The 17435-nt window shown below is 40.0% G+C and overlaps 1 protein-coding gene across 3 annotated transcripts in view; it reads left to right on the top strand.

Annotated features, from left to right (window-relative positions):
- Positions 1–16909, top strand: part of ate1 (arginyltransferase 1) — a 96009-nt gene extending 79100 nt beyond the window's left edge. For all 3 annotated transcript variants that reach the window (XM_088917437.1, XM_088917438.1, XM_088917436.1), the window contains one exon: positions 13302–16909. In XM_088917437.1, coding sequence (XP_088773563.1) covers positions 13302–13480 — 179 coding nt within the window. In that variant the 3' untranslated portion in view covers positions 13481–16909. The remainder of the gene's footprint in view (positions 1–13301) is intronic.
- The last annotated feature ends 526 nt before the right edge of the window (positions 16910–17435 follow it).

Below are 17435 nucleotides of genomic sequence, written 5' to 3'. Positions count from 1 at the left end.
TGAAAAGTGAAGTTTTTGGGAAGGACAGACTTGTAGTCCAAGTCTTTATTAGGCAGGTATTAATGAAACAGGTTGACCAGATATTGCAGATTTGAAACTCAAGGTGTTATCATGGAAGGCCTCTGAAAAGTAACTCTCTTTTTTTAAGGGCACCCTGGCTGACACAGCAAAGTTACTATTTAGCCTTCATTCTTCGAGATGTTAACACTGTATAAATGGATATGGGTAGATGAAAGATTGCATCTCAAAAGGGATGTTATATCTGTCAGTACTAGAGTGTTTATCATATTACACTGCAGCAAAATAGAGGTGTATAAGGTGGTAACAATGCATTATTATTGTTCAGATCTTTGTCTCCACAAATCAAAAGAACTTTTCTAAGGTGTAGTGGGTTTATATCACAGTGTTGTCTGAGCTGAAACAGTTTTACAGTGGACATGGAGGCATGTTGTTCAAGTAAGGATGGAATCGTTGACATTCTTATTGTGGCGAGTATTGGAGAGTGTTGACAGAGCACCAGAGAATTAAGGCTTCATTCAAGCCTCCCTAAATTCACCTGTTGTCGTAAACTAGTTACGTACAGTTCTGCCTGTTCTGTAGGTCAGTCCTCTTGCTGCAGTCTAGCCTATTTTTTTCAGTGTCCTTGCTGATTTGTCATTATGTGAACAATAGAGTAAATTATTGTACAGCAATGTTAATTCAAGGTTATGATGACTTTATATATTTTGTTTTCTAAAAATCTAAAAATACAAGTCTAAAAATACATTTTGATGGAGTTTCTAGCCAACACTGGAGAGAGCCATTTCACTCTTAATGCTTCACATCTCCACTGTAGTATGGCATTGTCAGCCCCAGGTCTCTGCCTTCACTGTAGATTAGGGTTTTCCCTGCATTACTAAAGTGGTTTTAAGGGATTAGAGAGAGTGAATTGGCTACATGCTTTTCGGGTTCAGGCAGATTGTAGGTTACCTCTGAGAGAAGTGTAGCCTAATACTTAAGTACAGTATTTGGTAATGATGAGTCAGATGTGTTTAAAGCATACTGTGATCATGACTGCACCTTGCTTTGTTATGTAATCCGGACCAAATGACTTTTCATCCCGATTGTACCACTCTCTGTGTGGCTTAAATGCCTAGCCCATTATCGGTTGACTGGCTTCCACAACTAAACCCTTTAGATTCAGTGTTCTGATGGAGGTTCAGGAAGGATGTTCTTCATTTAAGGAAACATAAAGTCAGAGGTGAGGATTTGGTACTTTCATCAAAATACAGTATAGCCATCTCATTCAGTAATACTGAAAACTAGAGGTAAAAATTCGATTTTGAGCCTGCACATTTTGCTGGCTAGCACAATTAGGTTCTGAGAGAAGGAATGCTGATCTTTGTTTTCTAACAGTTCAGGATGAGCATAAGTTTTCAATATTATTGTTATTAAGGGACAACACAGTAGTGTGATACTTAGCTCTACTACCTCACAGCTCTTTGGTCCTGGGTTCAAGTCCAGACTTGGGTGCAATTTCTGCCCCGTGAATGAACGGGTTTTGTGTTCCAATTTCCTCCCATAATATAAAGACATGCTGTCTGTGGTACTTGTCTCTCTAAATTCTGTTCTGTAAGCATATGTGTATGCCTGCCTTGCAATTTGCTCTTGTCCCATCCATAGTATATATCTGCCATGTGCCTATTGTCTGCCTCCAGCTCCCCGTAATCCTGTATTGGACATACTGTTTATTGAAAATAAATGGATTGATTATCAGTAACTGTAATCATACAATACACAGCTGCATGTAATTACATTCACTGTGCATGTGAAAGAATGGTGATCAGAATATTTGCTTTCTGTCCAGTTAGCTCTTGCTTATTTGCTGACCAATAGATTATGTGATTGATCCTTTTGGCGATTTACTATACTAGCTTCTTTCTTTAACATCAATGTTTACATCCTAAGTCGGGATCAGTGATTTTAACAATAGATGTGAGAGGTGATTCACACTACAAAGGTCCTTGTAAAGGCTGAAATCTGGAAAGGCATTAATCAATGATTCTTCAAAGTTCATCATCATGAGATCATACTTGGAGGTAGTGCCTCTTAAAGGTAAACAGCCCAGGAAAAGCACTTTATTAAATGGAACTCAAAAGAATAAATTATGACCCCTGCTGCTCCTTAGCTTTCTCTTTTTACTCCTTTTTCTTCTTGTTCTTGTTGCATTTTATAGTAATACAGTGAAGTGCGCTGGTCCATTTTTCTTTACTTAGCCTAATATAAAACAAGTGGATGGAAAAGCTTATCTTCAGCGTGTGCCAGAAAATGGGTGAAAGCAAAAACAGCTGGTAGATAATTCAGTGCAGTGCAGTACTAGTCTTGGCATTTGCCATCACAGAAAACCACAGTTTAGGTATAATATAAAGAACATGTTCCGTGCAGGGTTTTTCAAACCACCTCAGGAGAGGTACTACAGATCTACTTCATCATCGTTTCTTAATGCTGGGGACGACATTATAAAGTTCAGTGTTTGTACTTCAGTTCATAAAGAGATACAGTATTTTCTAAAGGAGTCTGGGAATGCCAGGCTCGGAAGACCTGCGGTCTCACTTGGCTTGGAACTGGCAGCTCTGCTTGCAAAGACGTGGTCTGAGTTTTGTTATTCTCTCTTGGTGCCTGTGTTGTGTTTGTTATTCTTGGAGCTCAAGTATGCATGGAGGCATTTTTGGTATTCTGCTGAAATCTGCAGACTTAATGTTCAGGAGATGAAAGAGGTGGGATTAGCTCGCAGTTCTGTGGCTTGGGCACAGAGGCTGCCAGTCAGAGGGAACCATTTGTAGTGGTTTGTTTGTTTTTAGTAGATGTAGAGCTGTGAAGGAGTTAGTGCCTGGTGCCTGGTGGAGTCATTGGTTCTATGACCCTCTAATCATCTGCAGCCAAAGGCGGTGAATGAACTGAACTTGCTACATTCTGAAAGGAGAACAACCTAGGAATGGAAATAAAGCCTGGAGTCTGACAGATCGATCTATTTCAGGCTTTACAAGATGCAGGTTCTGGAACAATTTGTACTGCTGAAATGTAGTTTTAAATAATTATCTCACTACTTCTCTCCTCGGATTTATCTAAAACAACAACCTAGAGGTCTCCAGTACAGGCTATTGGCTGTGGCTGGCCATCATCCAGCCTCAATATGCAGGGAGCTCTGCTTACCCTTCGCATCAATTATCACCAAGGTCTTTTGAGGCGTATAGCTTGCAGAATGTGTCGTCAAAGTAGTTACACATGCCATCAGTACTACAGGCAACACTTGATGTTTATCTTGTCAGTATTAACTTTTATTATCATTATTATTAATGTTATACACTTTTAGTCAAAATTATCTTAATGCTCCCTTGTAGTGACACAACTGATTCAACAGTGGGATGGCCTGGAACAGCAGTTTTCAGTTTTTAGTCTGCCTTTCCCCTTGTTACTAGTTATAATTCCCTGAAGGAAAGCTGCATATTTCTTTTCTGCTGGAGAAAAAAGCACATTTTAACAAAAAGAGAAGGATTGCTCATGGAGCTGGGTGAGTGGAGGGATTGTGTGTTAAGCCTCTGTCAGGCGGTTTTCTGCGTGATTAGGCTCTCAGAATGGGCCGAGCTGCTGTTGGAGGGAAAAGGACAGGAGGTGGCACTGGACAATGTCAGTGTTGGCTGAAAAGAGGCTCCGTGGGGGACCTTCTCTGGGAGTGCTTCTTTCGACAAACAGTCTTTGTAGGGCTGTATTAACTCGTCAGACCCCAGCTGCGACTTTCCTTTCCAGAGCTGCTTATATTCAACTACAGAGGAGGAATGCAACCAGAAGGGGTTGGGAAGTAAAAAAGGGAGAGGGACAACATGACTTTAGTTTATAACCACAAGCTGAGGCTCAGGGAAGGGCTCCAATATATGATACATGTATATGTTAAAGCAGTGTCATTTTTAGGGTGCCACGCCAGTAACACTTCCTACCGCAGTTATAATGAAGTGATACTCAGCTTGAGCAGATTAGTGTGACTTTTTTGTCAGAGTCAAAAAAGAAATCTGAAACTTGCATCAGGCAGGCAGGGAAAAAATCGTGGTTTCTTAAATAACCGCGGCCGAAACCTTTGCAAGAGTCTTCTTTTTAACTAGCTTTAATAGCTATTAAATATCTCTTTACATTTGCACATGAACCTTGTAGAAAGAACATTTGATATTTTCCTATTTAGTATTAATCACATAGTATTTAATCAATCTAATAAGTCTGGATAGGCTTTTTTAGGCTTTTCTAAATTACACCTTTCTGTGTTGCTTTGCAGTGGACTTTGCAGCTCTCAGTGTCACCTTACATCATATCCATTTAGGATATTTAGCAGGTTGCTGTGAACCTCACCAGTTAAAGAAGGTTTCTAATTATGGATGTATTTATGTATTTGCTCATTATAAAGTTTAGGACCTGAACTCACTACTATCTTGAAGTGCACTGAAGGTTCCTCACTTGTACTTTACAGCATTGATGGCTCTTCCCTCAGGAGTCTTTATGTCATGATAAAACCAATTTTTGTCCTCCCATAGTTAGCCTTTTCCCTGTCATTGTCTGAATCTGGCCTGACTGTGCTGTGTGCCTGCAGCACAGCGTGTCAGTCAGAATATCCGATTGCCAGAATTCATTCCTCTTGTCATCCCTTCATAAGTGAGAGATAATAGTCTGGAACCGCTCTCTAGACCAGGTATATGTGTTTGAAATTGAGCAGTAGGTTAGACATTTACTAACTCAAACCTAATCACAATTGCCATATGTGAAATGAAGCACATTAAATTTAAACCCTAAGTAGACAGTTTGCTTCTATGTAATGACAAAATTGCTGGGTGTGATTTAACCATTATATCCCCCTTCCACACAGAGTCAGACACATCCCCAGTAAACACCATGAGTGCTGCAGATTTAAGCCCCTGTAATTAAAAAGGCAATCCTCTCTGATGTTTCGGTCTTCCTGGTAGCTTGTGGAGGAAGAGCAGAATACCTCACTTCTCTGTACCACGAAGCAAAAGAACGTAACTCTAGGTGTCTATTTCAAATAGGAGGCATTTATTTTATGTACATCATCAAATTCATTGGATCTATGGTGTGGTTGTAAGGGTCTTCTCTGAGGCCTGTGTGCTTTAAAAGCCTTCATTCATTACACTGTAGGCCTGCTAGACTTCATCCAGCAGACATGGGTCCTTAGCCCTTGGCTGCAGACAAGCAGGAGGTGTTGTCATGGAGTCACAGTGCAGCCCGCCCCCTGGAGCCCGAGGTGAATGAGAGCGTTTATATTATGAGCGGATGTTTGTGTTCACCAGAGCTCTGCCTCTGTTGCTCCTGTTCTGTCTTATCAGCAGAGTTAATTGGGCAGCTAAAAGCTTTTAATCAAAGTTATCAGAGCTGTTTAAACCAGTATTTTTTTTAAATCGGCAGACCTGTAAAGACCAGCTAACATGTAAAACATGGGAGTAATCTTTCCTTGCCATGCTCTCTGTGCCATGTGTCTGTTCAAAAGCCAAATGCCAGCATGCATAGCTTTAGATTTACAAAATAAAAAACCTATAGAAAGCCCTTGCATATTTCTAAGGGAACAAAGTAGAATTTATGGCTGACACTCTGAGCTGACTTTCAGGGTTTCATTAATACCTGCTATAAATAGTAGGTTAGAAATATACTCATGTTTACTTGGTTGATTTTATTTATAAACTAGAGTATTTTTAATGGTTAGAGAGCTATGACTGAGAAACCCATTGCATTGGAGGAAGACGTGAGACTGAGAGAGGTTTGAAAACATCCTGTATGGGTTGGCCCTGTCTGCACCACTGCTCCACATGCCTGGTCTGACCTGAAACTTGCGTCGTGTTCAGAATGTGATTACACCTTTCAGTGAGAAACAAAAAGGAATCCCACTCTCACAAAGATACATGCTTAGTAAGCTGATTTGTACATAAACCAAAACATTAACTTCATCATGCTGTGTATAGTATAAGAGAAGTGCGTGCCGCTTCTTTGCCAAGAGTGGATAGGAATGTGCTTTAATCTACTTCATACAAACAAGTGATCAATTTCATACTCAACAAAAACAAAATATTGCCAGAGTCACTCAGTTTTACACAGAGATACAATGGTTGGGATCCACACCGTACATGCTACCACCAAAAGAAGCCAATTTGTTTTCTTTTTGCACGTTGGCCTAATGTGCACCAACAAATTCCTGCTGTGCTGTGTGAGGTGGTCCACAAGCTTTGCTCCGAAGGGATTTCCCTGAAGATTCCTTTCCGATTCATCCCCACCTTCCCAGCCTGTATTACAAGCACCCCCAAGCATGTGTTGTGTGAAGTGGTTATTTATAGTTTCCTCATACTGCCCCATATGTTTCAAGTATTGATGATCCTGGAGTGCAGAGCTGGCAGGTTAAATTCTACAGCTAAGATTCTAAATTTCACGTTTAGAATCTCCATAAACTTCATAAATGGGTTAAGAAATAATTTATCAAAAAGGTGACAGATTAACTGCTGTGGGCTGATTGGGAAACTTTAATAAAACATGCTGCGGAGCTCTGGGAATTCATCAGGGGATGGAGACGTGTAAGGAGGAAAACACGAGAGACTAAAGAAAGCCTTCAGGGCTTTCAAGCAGCTTCTTTTCACAAGGCAGTGGAAACTTTGTAGAGCAAAATATTTTGCTGCCGATTAAGAAAAACACCCCAGACAGGTTCGCTTTCCCAACTGCGTGACTTTCCCCTCCTCCCCCAGTATTTCAGAATTTGTATTAATGTGATTTTGATGGAGTGCTTTGGTTTTCTACAGTTTACAGCGCTGGGCTGAAAACGAATGCAGCTGGCCAATTATGGCTCAGTGAAAGCCCGGAAGGAAAAGGGGGCTCGGTGTCCATGTGGCCGGCCCTTCCTGAAAACGAAAGGGGAGTGTGGAGGCGTTAATGATCTATTTGAAGAATGGTAAATGAAGTTTGACCCCCTGTGTTTGATAGAGAGTAAATTGTCTATATCGTCGTCCTCTCAGCTGGACTCCAGATGGGCTCTTCACAGGGAGCCCACTAATCATAACAATAATAATTTGATTCCTCTTCTGAGCTCAGTGCCCCAATCTGTTTTTGTTTTGCCTTTCTTGAAACACTTTGTTTTTAAATTATTAGCAAGCAGCAAGGTGGACATTCACCTGTGGCAGCTCTGATCACCTCAACATCCCAAGCCAGCAGGCATCTGGGTGCACTGGACCATGGTGTGTAGGTTAGACGTGGCTGCACAGTTGCATTCAATGAAATCTAAACAGAGAAAACAGGAATTTATATTTAAAAATGCATCTGAAACGTAATCTTCAGTTGCATTTCTGTGCTGTCATCATTTTTTTCATAATTACTGAATTGCCTATTGCTTAATCTCTAATTACTCTTATAAAGCCAAGCAGTAGTGACAGACACAGTATAGCTGTAACAAACTCTTAAGTGCAGAACGAACAGGAATGAAATTCGCTGCCTGGGCCCTGTGTATGATGCAGAGAGGGCAAAGGCTGACACCCGAAGAAGGCTCCACAGCCGAAACATTCTGTTTTTCTTCTCTTTTCAGCATAGAGTAAACCTTTACTTGTTCCTTTGCAGTCTACCCATGGTGACACAGCTCCCTCCTTGAACTACAAAGGCTGACATTTACAACACAGATATGTCTTGTTTGGAAGGGAAAATTGGACAAATACGGTGTTTGGGAGTGCTTATTTTAACCATGGATGTACATTATCTTTGAACATCAGTTTCATGTAGATATACACTATAATTGGTGGTGTAGAAAATTCATATTCCCCCTCAAAAATGGCCCCTAAAATTACCCTGCATCTTATATGGCAGAGGCATCAGGTCAGTAACTGTGATGAGTGGTAGGTTGTATGAGCCTACAGATTAAAAGCCACCCCAGTCGTGCCTCCAGGAACATGGAAAAAAATACTGTACAAATACGGTACTGGTAGTCTAGATAGTACAGAAAATGTAGGTATTCAACAAAATATGTGTAGTTTGGAGAAGTTAGAGGTGCAAGCTGGTAACTATAAAAGCTACACTGTCTATTGAGAAGCACGGGTCGGTGCGTATTGGCATTTGGTCTATCTGCTGTCCGTCTTTGGGAATATAAGGCTCTGTCTGCAGTCAAATGCCTGCTTCTCTTGAGGGTGAAAACACCATTAGCTTTTGTGTGATTCATTTTAAATTGCGTAAATAAAGTTTGCGTTGTGCTGCAAATACTTATTTAGCTATCCTAAGGGAGTTAAGCTTTGTTTTTACTGAGTGCTAATGAGGACTTGAATACAGTGTTTTAGCCAGGAACAAGACCTCTAAACCACCCTGTAGGCGTAATGGAGTCATTGTGCTGAATGTATCATACATTCTCTCAATCAGTTAACAATAAATTTAGAAAACCCTCTCCCGAGGACTTCCCTGGAGTCCCATATTCCTGTAAGTTGGAGGATAAAAAAAAGAAAAGGTGCAGAAAAAGAGACTTGGCACAGTTATATTATTAGGCTCTTTTCACTAAGAGCTGTAATCAGAAGGCAAGGTTATGGTCACTACAATGGAAAAACATGCATTAAAACTATAATCATGTAAGAAGTAATTAAAATGCTTAATTTTTGTGCTGGAGACGGCCATTTTTCTATTATGTCTTTTAAGAAATCAACACCTTTACAGAAACAAAAAGCAGTATATCCAGGCATCCATTACCAGAAAGCTGCTTATTCCTGGTGAGACTCCAGACACCATGGAATGTATCCCAGAACCACTCTGCACGGATAGGGCACGTCTTGTACAATTCTGATTATTGCGATATCCTGTACAATCCTAATGAATGCTATAAAAAGGATAGGGATAGGCTCTTGTGTTCCTGATTTATGCACCCTCCTGTGCCGTTTCATTATTTTGTTGCTTATGAATATTTGTCCACTGCCACTGCAACACCATACAGCCAGCATGTGCCAGTGAGTATCTATTGCCAGTCCTTCCCAAGTCTCTGTGCTATTCCGAAGCTAAGCCTTATTCTTCCTATGGTTGGAGCCCTTTTAAAGAATTTACTGCATAATTATGAGATTTTGCTGTGTTTTCCCCCATACACTTCATGCTCATTTAATTTGATTTATGTCCATGTGCAGATTTACTACTGTGATTTAATACAGTAGACACTGCAAAAAATACCAGGATTTAGTATAATTTTAAAAGGCTAGCATCAATAAAGCAGTTTTACCATGCTGATTTTTTTAAGGAACACTGGAACAGTGGATTACAAACTTAGCTTCAGGTTTTAGAATCCAGAATTTCCCCCAGAAAAACTAATTCCCAGCTAGATTATGTACACTCTCATTTTTTCAACTGGTTATCAACTTTACTTGCAAGCTCTGTGCCTGCAGCACTGCAGTAGTGCTGTAATATTAATAGTGTTCATTAACATACTGTGTTTTTTACTTTTGACTTAGGATATCTTTGAAGAGCTCTAAGGAGCATTTGTTAGTCACAGGTGCACAGGTTTGCAGTAAAACTAATGAAAGAGCTTCTTTTTATCCTTTGAGTCATTTAATTTTAGTTCTTTGCAGTGGTTTTAAATAAGGAGCCATCCATTACCATAATTTACAATTCCCTGCCACAGCCTTAATACTAAACAGTTCTTTAATGACATCAATTCTCAAATCAGATAATATACTGTAAGTGCCAGTTTCCTCCAGTGAAATGGGTTGCATGGGTTCACTTATCTGTTTACCCTTTTATGTCTCACACTGCAGCGTGGCAAAATCACAGATCCTCACTGTGATCAGTTTGGAGACGAACACTGTACACTTTTGCCTTTCGTGTGTTATTTGCAGTGGAAAAGCACGCACTGGAAACTCAGGAAGGATCACAGCATTCTCAAGATTATTTTTTCAGCCCTGCCAATGTTCTGTTCTCTGATGTTGCCACAAACCACTGGGGAATTAGTTGGAAAACAAAGAACAGATAAATAAATATGCACTGTGCTCTTCAGGATTTTTGAAATCCATGTGAAACGTTGGTTTTCCAAGCTGTCAAAGGAGGATTGTAAGCACTGCATATAATCATATCAAGTGTAGCTGGCGTCTCGTTTACATCGGAAAGGAATGAAAGTGGCAGTGTACTGTGTTTACCCCCCAAAAGAAAATCCATGTTGAAAAAGAACATCTTTAAAATTGGCTTCTCCACTATAGTACCATTTGTTTACAGCTGCACAGCAACTGTGATGTAGGCAGACTGTTTTTTGTCATTTGTTCTTCTTTGCTTTGTTTTGCATCATATTTCATTGTTTCTCATTTGTCTTACTTGCTGTCTGTGAGCTGTAACTGTATCTCACTGCTGCAGTCTGGAGGAGCACTGGTTGTCCTCAATAGCAAAGATGGATGATCCTTCTGTTTGTATTCATTGTACCTAAGTGTGAAGCACTTGTGTCATATGCAAGCAGCTTTCATTTGTAGAAGTGACAGCATTTTGTATTTCAATACCTCCAACTTGACGTTTTTTTTCTTAAATTATGAGTTGTACAATGACAAAACACACAGTGGTTGACCTCAGAATCTACTTGATCCAGCAGTAATATTCGACAGCACTGCATTTTGTATTTTGAAATGTTGACATGAATAATGTTTATTGTGACTTTTCTAATTTCATGACTAGGTCTGATGTGTGGTTTAGATAGATACACATCTAGTTTATTGATTCTAGGGTGGTAGGGCTCTGACTATCGGATTCAAGTAGGGAGCACATGTCACATTGTCCACCCTAGCAAAGCAATTAATGGTTTAGCAACCTGTTTGATCAGTGAAATTAGTTTTACAGGCATCTGGGAGAAACTACTAAATGAGATGTATTAGATTCACAACAGAAATTTTAGGAAATGAATATATTGGAAGAACAGTGGGTGATTTTCAGAATGGATAGACACCCAGCTTGTTTTTGTTACATTATGGTATCAGTTTTGTCTTCTGTTCAGCATGAAACTATAATTTATGTTGAAGGTTGTTCTCTTTGACCCTGGAGAGTTAGAGAACAGTGTGGGATGTAGCATCAGACAAACTATGTGAGCAAAATTATGAGCAGATTATTCAGGCATGTCTGTACCTTTTTGCCATCCATGTTATTTTAAATTAACTGCATCAAGCTTCCCGTTTTTCTCTTGCTTTTTAATTAAACTTTGACGTGTGCGTTTATTAAACATGTAACATGTTAGATTGATGCTGCATGGTTTCTGTGGCTCTGCTGCGGTTTCTTGTCCTCTATTCGCCCCTTAGTGAAGTCTGCTTGGGGAGGTGCAGAGCTTCAGTATTCTTTAATAAAGAAAAGATAAATGGGTTAATTAATAATAAGACAAGTCATCAACATCATCAGCCTTTGAAAACAAAACCCTTTGATGACAAGTCTGAAATGGTGATCAACTGCATGTAAAGATGGTTCAGGTCCTAATCCTATGATGCTGAGTCTCTAAAGACTCAGTTTTTCAACAAATCAACAAATGGAAATACAGAAGTAATAATAATAATAATAATAATAATAATTGCTTACACTTATATAGCGCTTTTCTGGACACTCCACTCAAAGCGCTTTACAGGTAATGGGGACTCCCCTCCACCACCACCAATGTGCAGCATCCACCTGGATGATGCGACAGCAGCCATAGTGCGCCAGAATACTCGCCACACGTCGGCTATTAGTGGGGAGGAGAGCAGAGTAATGAAGCCAATTCATAGATGGGGATTATTAGGAGGCCATGATTGGTAAGGGCCAATGGGAAATTTGGCCAGGACGCCGGGGTTACACCCCTACTCTTTTCGAGAAACACCACAGAGAGTCAGGACCTCGGTTTTACGTCTCACCCGAAGGACGGCGCCTGTTTACAGTATAGTGTCCCCGTCACTATACTGGGGCATTAGGACCCACATGGACCGCAGGGTGAGCGCCCCCTGCTGGCCCCACAAACACCTCTTCCAGCAGCAACCTTAGTTTTTCCCAGGAGGTCTCCCATACAGGTACTGACCAGGCTCACACCTGCTTAGCTTCAGTGGGTTGCCAGTTGTGAGTTGCAGGGTGATATGGCTGCTGGCTAGAAGTTGATGAAAAACAGAATAAATTATGTTTCGTCTTGAACAGGATGAATATGCTTCTCCAGTCCTAATTCATAATAAGTTCATTAATCAAGTTACATCCTATAGATATCTGGCAAGATCTGTCTTGGCACATGTTGACTTTATTTGTAATAAAGTAAAACTGTGAATCTACTTTCTTTGCAGGTTATGGGTTTTTTGTGCCAGTAGTCAGATTCTATCCATGTTTTTCAGTTCTGTGGTACAAAGTGCCCTGCAGTATGGAATAACTATCTGCCATAATAGTCTTTCTGTGCAACAAAAGGCCAGACTCCTGGGGATGTGTTCTGAGATAGCTGGGGCAGCCACTTAAGCAGAGCTTTCAAATTGCTTACATTAAGAGTATGTTGAGACTAGCTGTTATTCTCTCATCTAACCCCTCTCATGTTATTCCTGAAGAATACCAACAGATGCCTTCAAAAAGACATTTTATAGTCCTCACTGCAGACACAACAAAATGAGGAACTCCTTTATTCCACAGTCGATCAAACTACTCTACAAATGATTTCACGATGAAGGAGTAATGGTTCATGAGCATGTGCAATTAGTGGTGCAAAAATGATGGGGTAGGTGCATTTATAAGGGCTTAGGGTGACTGTGGGAAAGTAATCTTACTGGTCCTGGCAACCTGTGTGAATTCCTGTGTGGAGTAGGAGTGGTACATCATGACTTTGAATGGGTTGATGTCTTTTATGTAATGTTATATTTATTTTTAAAGTAATGTTTATATGTACTGTTTGTATGTTTTTGTAAGTCTCTCTGTGTGTAAAACATAGCTACTTGGAGGCGCAACAAATTTCCGAGAAATGAAACAAAGTATTATTGTATCATATCATGTGAAGTTAAGAAATATTTCTTTACATGATAATCCCGATGGCTTTCTCTGCCATGCCACTTTAACAAATTGTCTACTCAGATGTGTGGAATATTTAAGGACAGGGGTGACTAAAAAATGGAATTGGGTGGTATTCAGCCAAATGAGGGAATAGAAATAGAAGTCAACTTTCAGAGCTGCTACAAAAAGTTCTAAAATAGATTTTTAGTTTTAAAAATAGCTTTTATGAGGTACCACCACCAAGTGGGTACTTGATGTGGTACAGCGAGGAGTGTGAATGGAGCTGCACCACTGCTGACGGGGCACTGTTTGTGTTACAGTGGATGAGAGGGCTCTGAGGGACCTGGGCCGGACACTGGTGCTCCACCGCAGGACCGTCATGCCTTACGCTGTCTATACCAGGAAACGCAAGGGCCCCAGTGACGAGAAGGATGTGCAGCAGTACGCTGAGCTGGTGGGACAGGTCTGCGCAGAGAGGATTCTGCTCTACAGGGCATAGGGTCGCCAAGGAGGAAGCCACACGATTGTCTCTCTTTCTCTGTCTGTCGCCTGTCCAAGAAGGCACACGGATTGTACTGTCTGTACATCACCAATATGTACTGCATTCTCTCACGGTCTCTGCCAGCACCTCCACATACCCGGACCACATCATCCCTCACAGATACATAGACACACGAACCTGTCCTTCAGTGATCTCACATTACAAGTAATAAAGAAACACAGTTCCAATTTAGCAACTTGCAATTAATGGACCCACATCTTTTTATCAGAGAATAGCTTGATTTCTCATAATATGCAATGAATATTATGATGTTTTCCTTCTGATGATGCATATAGGTCAGGCTATTGATTCAAGTGTTGCTAGTCTTGCTGTGAGCCTGGTCAGTGGGGAGCTGTTTCAGTGAGGCAGCTGTGTTCACACAGACCCAGGCAAGTACAGGGCAGCCTGCTGGCACTTGAGCTTTTGTTAACCTTTTTGAGCTTGATCTCAGCTGTGGAAACTCCTTAGGGTTTCACCTTTTTCGTCATCAGCCACCCATCTGTGTTTTTTTTTAATTTGAGTGACCCAGTCCCTGCTGGGACACAAATGCTGCTTCCACCTCTATCACATGAACGTAAAGCAGACTACTGCATGTTAAATCAAGGTGTCCGAACACGCATTACCTGGTGCCACTGTGTTTCAAAATACTTGTCTTCGGCACTGTATAAGTAGTGTATAAACATGAAAAAATGCATAATTTTGAGCAAAGAACACTTCTTAAACTATGGAGAAGTTAATACTGTTTTTCTTGTTTTGGGAACATAGCTTTTTAAAGGTATATTATTAGCTTTCCCTTTTGTTATTTTTTTATGGAAAAAGGAAATAATTTTGAAAGAATAATAGTTGAGAGCACCAATTCCAGAAATACAAAAGAAAGCGCCCGTGGACAATGAATGTTTGATTTCGACTGATTTGGTTTGTGGGTCATCTTTACGCTACAGTAGTTTAAAATCAGAGAGGCCAGTCAAAGAACATCTTCTAGCTGCATAAGTCTGAGTGATGCACAATGTCAGTTCTATAAAGACATTCAGATCCGGCCTAGGTTCTTGTTTTGTATTTATTGGTGTTTTTCTCAGTGGCTGAAACTAAATGAGGAAGGAGATGCTGTTTTACAACTGTGTTAATTTCTGTGTAACAAATGCAGTCATAGGGAAGCTTAAGTAAACATGATGAAGTTTTCTGTCACAGTGCCGAATTAAACTGGTGTTGCAAACGAGCAGAGCTGGAGCAGGTTTTCATGCAGTCTGGCCTTGAGCACCCCTGCCTGTCAGTGCAGGACAATGACATCCCAGTAGCCAGCACACATCCTACAGACGAGCAAGACCTACTGCTGTTCCTCTCAGGCGGTCCATCTGGAGAAGTTTATGTGGAACTGCTGGTTTTATAATGAGACCTCCTCTGTCATTCATTGAGTGTCCACTACACCCTTCCAAAAGCAGAAAGCTCAACAGTGCTATTTTTTCTCCCAACACCACATCATGGATGCAGGGCAAATTGTGTTTTCATAAATACCTAAAGAATAACTGAGATATTTTCTCAAATTCTTCCAGGTTTTGTTTTTACTTTAGACAGGAATTTTTCACGTTCAAAGCTGCATTAGCACCTCCAGTGTTTTAGAGTTACAAAAAACGTTTTGTAACCTTTTTGTAATAATCCTCATGTTGAAGATTTGTTCCTGTAAGAGTAATTAACAAATACACCGTTTTAAAGATAGCTTCTTTAATAGGAAGATATCAATTCTAATTTGCATATCCTGATATGTCAGAGCTGTCTGAGCACACATTAGTTCTTTGAACATGCTCTGCTTCTGTGCATTGGATTTAAAGACTGCACATAAAAGCTCAGGATCAAAGAAACCATCATTGATACTCAATGTGAGCTGCTGAATTACCAGACCTTTAGTAATTGTGACTATAAGTTTAATTAAATTCAAATGAAAAAAACATTTTCAGGAGCCGGTAGAATTGGCTCAGAACTAGCTTCAGAATTTTTTTACCCCAAAAAGTGAAGCTGATGGTTTTTCTGAAAGCTCCAGATGAGACAGTGCTGGTGGTTAATTAGCTGTTTCAGTGTTTGAATGCTTGCCAGCCTCTCTTTTGATGTAGTGTGGTCCCAGAAAAATGAAAATTTGAAAATTCTAGTCTTTAAGAAGTGTTCAGCTCAGGACTGTTTTGTTAGAACGTTTAATTCAGCAGGAATAAAAAGTACCTATACAAGTATGTACACTATAAAAGTACCCTTTCCATTTCAGGCTAAATGATGCCAGTACCTGGACCTTCCCCTAAATCAAGTAGTAATTAGTGCAGTTAAGTGTTTAGACCAAGACTAGGGCACAACCAGATGGAGGTGCCAGCCTTATATGACTGATAAACCCATTCAGAGCTAAACTAATTTAAAAGAGCATCCTTATTTATCCTTTAAACAAACTGACATTACACCCATGTTGTGAATCCATCCTTTCTGTGTGGTGTACAAAGCCTATTCACCAGGTACTTGTTAATATCCACTACATTCTGTGCTCCAAAAACACTGTCTCCTTTTCTAACACATGATTTTAACATGGCAGGGCACTGTACCTTCTAGCATGTTGTGTACTCTTCTAGTTTTGGAGCTGCTGTCCCACCTACTGTAGCTATTGAGCTGGGTAGAAAGGCTGTCCACTGACCTGCCTGGAGTGAAAACCATCCAGCAGAGTACATGCTCTGTGCTGAACTACTTACATACAAGGAGGTTGGAGGTGTTTATATGACAGACTAAAAATCATTCCCCTCATACACCCAGAATATGTGCCAGATGTCCTCACCAGACCAGGCCCATGGTGATACAGAGTAGGTGACACCATACTGTATATGTATATTTCGAATTTGGAGAGGCTTTTCTAAAATTGCTTCATTTTTGCTTAAAGAAACTCCAATTTTGTTTTTAGACTTATTTCAGTATTAAAAAGAGAGGATCGTTTGTTGGTATTTTAAAGAAGTTGAAAGGTTTAGCTGAGGATGGAACACAAAAAAGTTATAAAAAGATGATTACAGAGGGATTTTACCTCCAGCTGGTAAAATACTGAAGCGGCTTTGATGTCCTTGGCCATTATACATTAGAGAAGGAGCCAAGATACCAAAGAAATCTATACAGCATGTGACTCACTAGGCATTCAATGGCTTAGACTGTCTTCATTGAGGAATTTATAGCACTTCTTAAAAACAAGAAAGCTTTTTTTTGTGGAATTCATCTTATTTCATTTGAGTATCCAAAGTCACAAATATATTAAATCAGTAAAAAAAAATGGCACAGTGCTCAATTAATGCCCTCAATTTTCTGTTTCAGTTTTTTTCTGTCTTGTGTACATCTCAATGTTCATATGCTACATAATAAAATCCACATTGTGTCTGAGCACTGAGTCCTGTGTTCTGTGTTCACTGTACTCAATAGTAAGCTCCCATTTTGTCTTTGTCAGTAAGATACTTCCTTGGGTATCTCTTGCATTTTTTCTTTATATTTTAATATTCTTCTGGAAACTGTCCTTCTGCATTCTTTTGAGAATGCATAGGAAAAGTTAACCCATTCTCCATTACATGTGTTATTATATTATATATTAATAGAATATATCTGCTGCAGCTCTAAATGGTAGTTTGATTGTTGTATCTGATCCACTCAAGCTCACCTGCTGTCCTTCTGCATAGCAACCCAGCACTGTACAGCCCTGACAAATGCATCACTTGACTGCAATTTAATTAAGTCATTTGAATTACTGAGATGCTGGATAATATAAAGCCTTGCAATTAATTATGTGGAAAAGTCCATATATTTAGGAGCACGGCACAAACCAAATCAATGGCAAGACAATCTTGTTAATTGTACATGTAACATACTTGGCAAATAAAGTGATTCTGATTCTGAAAAGGGAAAATGAATT

The sequence above is a fragment of the Atractosteus spatula genome, chromosome 5 (assembly GCF_055471065.1).
Source record: "Atractosteus spatula isolate fAtrSpa1 chromosome 5, fAtrSpa1.hap1, whole genome shotgun sequence".
In the NCBI taxonomy this organism is placed as follows: domain Eukaryota; kingdom Metazoa; phylum Chordata; class Actinopteri; order Semionotiformes; family Lepisosteidae; genus Atractosteus; species Atractosteus spatula.
The sequence above is the reverse complement of the archived record's forward strand: the minus strand, read 5'-3'. Positions and strand labels throughout refer to the sequence as shown.